This window comes from Nicotiana tomentosiformis, chromosome 7 (genome assembly GCF_000390325.3).
Source record: "Nicotiana tomentosiformis chromosome 7, ASM39032v3, whole genome shotgun sequence".
NCBI lineage: Eukaryota > Viridiplantae > Streptophyta > Magnoliopsida > Solanales > Solanaceae > Nicotiana > Nicotiana tomentosiformis.
Window position 1 is genome coordinate 32,724,932 of NC_090818.1, and position 7,929 is coordinate 32,732,860.

The 7,929-nt window shown below is 36.7% G+C and overlaps 1 protein-coding gene across 1 annotated transcript; it reads right to left on the minus strand.

The window, feature by feature from the left end:
* Positions 1-5,018: 5,018 nt before the first annotated feature.
* On the minus strand, positions 5,019-7,048 carry LOC104114599 (protein argonaute 1C-like). Its single transcript, XM_009625110.4, has 5 exons — positions 6,840-7,048; positions 6,643-6,720; positions 6,412-6,483; positions 5,908-6,073; positions 5,019-5,774 (listed from the first exon to the last, which is right to left on the minus strand). The coding sequence occupies exons 1-5, from the start codon at positions 6,981-6,983 to the stop codon at positions 5,572-5,574; spliced, it is 663 nt and encodes a 220-aa protein (XP_009623405.1). The 5' UTR covers positions 6,984-7,048; the 3' UTR covers positions 5,019-5,571.
* Positions 7,049-7,929: the final 881 nt, after the last annotated feature.

Sequence of the window (7,929 nt, forward strand, 5' to 3'; positions counted from 1 at the left end):
CTTAAGAAGAAGATTCTTATAAAGTAAGAAGTTTACCTTTACACAGTCAGCATCAAACAGTGGTCTTAAAAAGTTAGAGTTGTTTTACTACTGTCAAAAAAGAATGCTTTTAGAGAACTTTTGGAAATTGGAACACTTTGTTCACGTACCTTCATACTATTCTCCTCGAGACAATAGACAAAATACATAGGTTATACTCTAACTATGAACCAAATCTCTGTTACACACTTTTTGCGAACAAAAATCACCTTATACACTCAACCTTTCTAAAGTGTAGCTAAGACACACCACTTTCTTTTTGACCAATTTTTTAAAACATGTGTAATATCACGCACCAATAATATTATGCCATGTGTCATTAATTTTTTAAGAATAAAACAATTTAAAATTACAAATATACCCCTCAACCTTCCTTTTCAATCTCTCTTCTCCGCCTCATCGCCATTGACGCCGACCACCATAAAAAAACCACAATTATCACCTTCCAATTACAAATCAAAATTAGATGCCCAAGCAGATTAATCCCAAGTTTTGGAGTCGGAATTCGAATCTAACACAAATTATGAGCCAAAACTCCAATCAACATTAAAGAAATTCGTTGTCGGAGTTTTCATCAATTTTAACTTTTCTCTAAATTCTCTTAATGAATGTTGACTGTGTAAGAGATCATTTCACAACAGAGATCTTTCATAACATATCAAGCAGAGGAAGGTCTCATGTATTTCCTAAAATAGAGTAGAGGACATTATTTTGCTCAACCTGACGAGAGGTCAAAGAAAACGATCCTAATATACACTTCAAAAATTAGAAAAAATAAGCAATCAAACCCAGATCTACAGAATTTTCTTAGTTATAGAGTCCACTTAATTTTCTTTATCAATTCCTTCCAAATCCTTTTACATTATTGTTTATCTTAAAATTATCGAGAGAGAGAAGATGGAAAAAAAGAGTGTGGAAGAAGACGGAAATAGGGGAGGGGGAGTTTTAGTGGACTAACACAAAGGGGAGGGGCTCTTGATAAGATAAACCGGGGAAGGGATGGGGTCAAAGTTAAGGAACCAAATAGTGTTTAAAAAAAGAAAATATTGAAAGTTTGGCACTATGTCATTTAAATAATGATTGAGACAGAAAATTCACAGTTCTACGCGCTTACATTTTTTTTGGTTAACACGCGCGTGTGACGTAACAAAAGTGGTGTGTCTTAGTTGCACTTTGGAAAGGTTGAGTATGTAAAAATAATTTTCATCCGCAAAAAATGTATAACGGGGATTTGGTCCATAGTTTAGGGGGTAATTTATGTATTTATATGAAAGTTGCATCATATAAACATCAGAGTCGGTTCACTTTGATTTTGTCTCTTTATGTGCCTAGTTTCATAAAGTCACCGATATGTATTATGTAAGTCGCGTATATATATATATATATATGAAATAATAGTGTACCGGTCTTGTCTAAACTGTTGCTTCATATGGATTTGATAGTGACGTTGCATCTTATGGCTTTGATTGCAGTGCTTTCACGTGCAAACTATATACCTTGCCTTGCCTCATTTTTTAAGAACGAAATTAGAACAAGGTGAACTAAAGAAATTACTAGAGAATTGAAACACCAAACACAAGGAGTGAAAATATGCCTACAACTTGATATCAGTTTAACTATAGAACGAGGAAGTGAAAGTAACACCCAAAGTTCGTGATTATATTGTTGCCTAAATGAAAATGAAAACAAAAAAATGTTGGGTCCATCCCATATGTGAAAGAAGGGAAGTTTTCTTTTGCTTTGAAAACTTCAAACCAACCAATTAATACTACAAAATATTTGGGAAGACTTTTGCAGTAGTGATATCATTACATACATCATCATGGGCATTTGAAAGAAGGGAAGTTTTCTTTTGCTTTGAAAACTTCAAACCAACCAATTAATACTAGAAAATATTTGGGAAAACTTTTGCAGTAGTGTTGATGTCATTTCATACATCATCATGGGCATTTGTAAGAAGGAAAGTTTTCTTTTGCTTTGAAAACTTCAGCCAACCAATTAATACTAGAAAATATTTGGGCTGACTTTTGTGTTGATGTCATTACATACATCATCATGGGCATTCTGCAACTATAAATAGGTGCCTCTACTTTCATTTGTAATCACACTAAAACAAAGAGAAAGAGAGTGATTTATAGAGTAAGAAGCAAAATAATCTATGAGAAAAACTATAGAGAGTTTGAGCGGTATTTGTAACGACCCGACCGGTCATTTTGATCTCTAGTATGTCGTTTGGCGATTTTAGGCCTTGAATAGCTTCACTTCAGGTGCTATGACTTGTACGTGTGATCTGAATTGAATTTCGAAAAGTTCGGGTTGGATTTGGAAAGAAAATTCTAATTTCGAAAGCTTTAAGTTGGAAGAATTGGCTAAGATTGGACTTTTGAGTAAACGACCTCGGAATTGAGATTCGAAGGTTCCAATAAGTTCGTATGATGATTTCGGACTTGGGCGTATGTTCGGGTTGAGTATCGGATTGTTCCGGCGTATTTGGGCTCCTATTATGGAAAGTCATCATTTTGAAAGCTTAAGAATTTTTTAAGTTTGACTTGAAGTGGATTTTAATGTTATCGATGTCCGTTTGGGATTCCGAGCTTGGGAATAGTTCGGTATGGTGATTTTAGTCTTAGGAGCGTGTCTGGACGTTGATTTGGAAGTCTGTAGGTCATTTCGGCGTCAATTGGGGAAAGTTGAAAATTTGATAATTTTTGGAAAGTTTGGCAAGGAGTGGACTTTTTTGTATTGGATCGGATTTCGATTCCGGAAGTGAGAGTAGGTCCCTGATGTCAATTATTGCTTGTTTGCAAAATTTGAGGTCAATCGGACTTGATTTGATAGGTTTCGGCGTCAAATGTAGAAGTTTGAAGTTCTAAATTCACTAAGCTTGAATTGGGTATGATTCGTGATTTTAGCATTGTTTGATGTGATTTGAGGCCTTGAGCAGGTTTGTGTTATGTATTGGGACTGGTTGGTGTGATTGGGCGAGGTCTCGGGGGCCTCGGGTGTGATTCGAGGTGGTTTCGGATCAAGTTTGGGTGAGTTGATGTTGTTGATGTCTAAGGTCTGGTTTTGTTCTTCGCGAACGCGAAGGTGTTCACGCATTCGCGAAGAAGGATCTGTTGGTTACTGACTTTTCTGCTACGTGTTCGCGACTGGGGCCTCGCATAAGGTAAGAAGGTGAAGCTACGCATTCGCGATTGGGGCATCGCGTTCGCGACTGGGGCCTCGCGTAAGGGAAGAAGGTGAAGCTACGCATTCGCGATTGGGGCATCGCGTTTGCGAAAGGGAACTGGGCTGGTGAGAATTTTGGCCTTCGCGTTCGCGAAGGGTGAACCACGTTCGCAAAGGTTCGCCTGGTAAAGCATCGCGTTCGCGAGCTGTGACTCGCATTTGCGAAAGGCAGTTTTTGAGTTGGAGCTTGTATTGCTTCACGAACGCGAGGGGCTTGCCGCGTTCGCGAAGACGATCACTTGGGCAGTGTATAAGTTAGCAAAAACGGGTTTTAGGCTCATTTTATCTCATATCTTCCATGGGAGCCGACCTTGGGGAGATTTTGGAGGAGATTCTTCGTCACCCATCACTAGGTAAGTGATTGCTTCACGTTGTGAGTTAAATATATGGTTATGTATAGATTTAAACATGAAAATTAGTAGAAATTTGGGATTTTGAAGAAAAAATCTAGAAATTGGCGTTTTTGAATTTTGACCACGAAATTTGCACCTGGAACTGGGAATAAATTATATATTTGAGTTTGTGGTGCTGTTGGTAATGTTTATCTTCAAAAAAATTCAGAATCCGGGCACGTGGGCCCGGGAGTTGATTTTAACGACTTTTCGAGCGGAGATGAGAATTTGTTTAAATTTATTAATTATGGGTATTAGAGTGTATTTTGATTGGTTGCACATTGTTTAACTAGTCTCGGGTCGTTTGGCTTGGATTGAATAGTTGGAGAGGCATTGGAGCTGGTTTTGGAACTTCGGAGCGAGGTAAGTTTCATGTATTACCTTGTGAGGGGAAAACTACCCCTAGATGATAATTATTACTCCCTCCGTTTCAATTTATGTGCGACTAGTTGTGGGTGCTACGTATGCACGAGGTGACGAAAGTCCGTACGTAGCTATATCATGTTTATGTCCGGGTAGACTTAGCATCTTAGGGATGTACATAATTTGGTAAATACCGAATTACCGTACCGAAACCGACAATTTTGGTATTTGGTATGGTATTTGGTTTAATTTTAAAAAAAAATGGTATTAGGTATGGTATTTGATATTTTAAAACAAATTACCGAAATATCGATACCATACCGAAATATATATTATATAACACAAAGCACATATTATCAATTATAACATAAATATAAAAAATCTAAAATTTTACTTTCCTTTATTCTCTAAGTTCATCAATTATCTCTAAACAAGTAACAAGATATTTCTAATGATCAAAATTATTCTTTTATGTACATTTTTCTCTCTGTGGGTCGATATTTGCTGGTTTTGGACAAAAATATTGTCAACAAACATTTTCAGTTTTGTATTTTTGAGTATTTTAATTAAGAATATTAGAGTCTATTGCACTATGCACTAGTTAGTATTTGAACCGAATAAATCAAAGTTACCGAATCGAATAAACCGAAACTGAAAGGAGAAAAAACGAATCATACCGAATTTAATTAGGTACGGTATTTGTATAGGATTTTAAGAAATCGAATACCGAAAATACCGAATCGAAATGTCTAAATATCGTACCGTACCCGCAGACCGTTATTTAAGTGATTGCACTAGCCATATTCTGGTTGCTATTTGGTTTTTTCTTCCACAGCGTTGCCGCACTTCATGAAGAACATTCCCTTTAAGTACTAATACTAAAGCAGAAACGCTAATGTATTTATTTAATTTACTAATACTATAGAGTTAGACAACATCATCAATTAGGAGGAAAGAAGGATAATTAGTGATTTTATTGTTAAAAGAAAGAAAGAACATGAAATACTGATAGAAAATTCAATTTTCAAAAGATACAGTAGCAGAAAAGAAGGAAATAAAGAAAACATTTTAAAGCTCCACAATAGATAGGCGTCCTACAATGTACTCACAAAATGTTCAAGTTCATCGCAATCTAGATTTCTGTCACTTTAAATGTTCTTACCACTTGATATTTGGATTACAAACTAAAAACATGAAATATTCAGTTGAATAACGGTCTCCATCAACCCGATAGAACTTCCTTAGAAAGCACATTTGGAATTGGAGCTGTTTAAAAACAACACTCGTAATCCTTATCCTTATGAAACTCTTCTATAAGGATTGCTTCTCTTTTCATGACTGCGACAGGAACAAGGTCCTTCAGAAAGCTATCGTCTTTATGGATCAGCCTGGTTTTAATGATAAGCTTTAAAGCTTTCGGTGGTTTTTGTGCATCTACTTTGTAAAGTCTGGATGTTGTATTTTTCGTTACCTCGTTGAATATCCACAAATGAACATATATGTGGTTTTTGCTGGTTGGCATGTTGTTGCCTTGTCATTAAGTTTCCTATTTTGAGTCCTCCCCAGGGTGAGAGTGGGTGACATCTGCACCAAAAAATAATGGTAGGACTGTCGCTGACAAGGGAAATTCGCCTCGATATTGCATCAACAAGCACAGTGTTTCGGCGCTACATTGGCTAGATACATGTTTTGTCAAACAGCACTGTGAGACAACTCCTAGTTCAGTCTCGCAAATTCGCTTCAGATCACCTGGTCAAGAAATAAAAAAAGATTAGCCATTTTTGTGGCAAGATAAGAAGTTTTATTTTCATTTATACCATAAAGAGACAGCATATTGCAAACTTCTGCTAAAGAAGATAAGAAGTTTTATTTTCATTTATACCATAAAGAGAGCCATTATTGTCTGGCAAGATAACAACCAGGAGATAAAGCTCCCTCCCATGCATCTTCAACTTTGTCATAGCATCATGAAATCGAGTTTTCAAGACTCTTTCGACCTGATCAGGGCGTGTACTCGAAAGTGGCAGAACAGGATTTGGAATGAAGTTCTAAAAAGACAAGACAGTAAAGTCAATATTGGGTTGAAAGACCGAATAGACAAGAAAAGAAAACTGGAAACTGCTCATTTACCATGCTCATAACAAAATTCATGTGCAACACTGTCTTGCACGTTTCGAGAAAAGAACAATAGCCACACAAAAAGTCTCACAAAAAATGCCAGGATGCTGTGTAACAGTGCACCTCCAAGGTTTTCATTGAATCAAAATAATGAAAGGAAAAAGCAACGCAAACTTTCTACCGGTACACACCAGTAGGTGCCAAAATGAACATAAATGAAAAACAACAGATGAGACGAGATTTAAACAATGTCAACAGCACTAGATACCTTATTCTTCATATTCCATTGGCCAACTTGTGGCAGGCAGTCTTTTTCTCGGCCGTTATCATGATACATAGGCTGCAGAAATACATACTCATTACTGAAATCCTAACTAACATAAACATTTTCACTGCACAAATCAAATTTAAGCAAGAATGGTATACCCAGGGGTAGTAAGACTATCCCCCCTCAACCATGAGAAGAATCAATTTTTAAAAAGCAGTGAGGAGCCTCAACTTGTGCCAACTTGTCAATAATCTTAATGCCAAACTCCTTGGCATATGGGTTATTAGCGTAGGTGTTATGACGTACAACCTGACATAGAAACAGAAATAAAATTGAAGTTTATAAACAAATTATCATGTCAAAAACAGTCATCTGATTGTAACAATGATCATCTGTGGCAAGCATTGGAGGAGTTGCGATTGAAGTACCTTGAAGTTGAGATTATATATGTGGATTATTACAAGGCATTTATGGCTATTCTTCGCAATCAATGCACTCTTGGGATTCAAGACTAGTAAGACGTTGATGAAGGTTTGTTGCGGTAGTACTATTGGGTCCATCCCATGACCCATGTGAAAGAAGATGAAGCTTCCTTTTGGTTTTGTCAAGTCAACCAAGTTAGAAGTTCAATTTGGGCAATTAGCTTTTGAAGTGAATATTGATGTCATTGCATACATCAATATGAGCATTCTTCAACTATAAATAGGTGCCTCTAACTTTATTTGCAATCACACCAAAACAAAGAGAAAGGGAGTGATTTATAGAGTAAGAAGCAAAATAATCTGTGAGGAAAAATATAGAGAGTTTGAGCGGTATTGTAGTGAGGTGAAAAAATTAAAAGAGGGTTGTTTCTTTTGAGTGTTTAGTGGTCTTGGAGTATTTTACTCTGTCACGACCCAAAATCTCACCTGTCGTGATGACGCCTATCTCAATACTAGGCAAGCCGACATTCTCAATAAACTACCATATCGTTTAAAATTTGAAAACATAATAATTAAATTCAGCAGAAGAAATCTCACAAATACAAATATAACACTCTCAAAAGTCGGTATCACTGAGTACATGAACATCTAATATGTATACAATGTCTGATGGATAAAAACCAACGTCTGAAAGTATAGAACAGTACAATAACCGAAGGAAAGAGAGACAAGATCAGCGGATGCCAAGCAGCTACCTTGATAGTCTCCAACTGATAGTACTCTGAAATCTAACAGTCTCCGTGTCCGAAAGTACCTGGATCTGCACACGAGGTGCAGAGTGTAGTATGAGTACAACCAACTCAATAAGTAACAAGACTAACCTCTAGGCTGAAAGTAATGATGAACTCCGCAGGTACAGTCCAGTATAAATAATGGTACAGAAATGTAGGCATACTTTCAAGTTCAACAGTTAAACTTAGTACAAGTGAAATAGATCAATACTGAATGATATGAGGAATATGACATCTCAGTGGAAAGATCTCATGTAATACTGGTCACAAATCATTAGGTCACTCGGTACTGTTTATGGCCAATC

What these genes read in the sequence shown, in the direction of transcription:
- LOC104114599 (XM_009625110.4), bottom strand. Translation starts at nt 6,983, where the DNA reads ATGGGTCATGGGATGGACCCAATAGTACTACCGCAACAAACCTTCATC. An exon ending in AATGGAATATGAAGAATAAG is followed by an intron (nt 6,074 to 6,411) that starts GTATCTAGTGCT and finishes TTGTCTTTTTAG; the next exon opens with AACTTCATTCCAAATCCTGT. An exon ending in CAATAATGGCTCTCTTTATG is followed by an intron (nt 5,775 to 5,907) that starts GTATAAATGAAA and finishes TTTCTTGACCAG; the next exon opens with GTGATCTGAAGCGAATTTGC.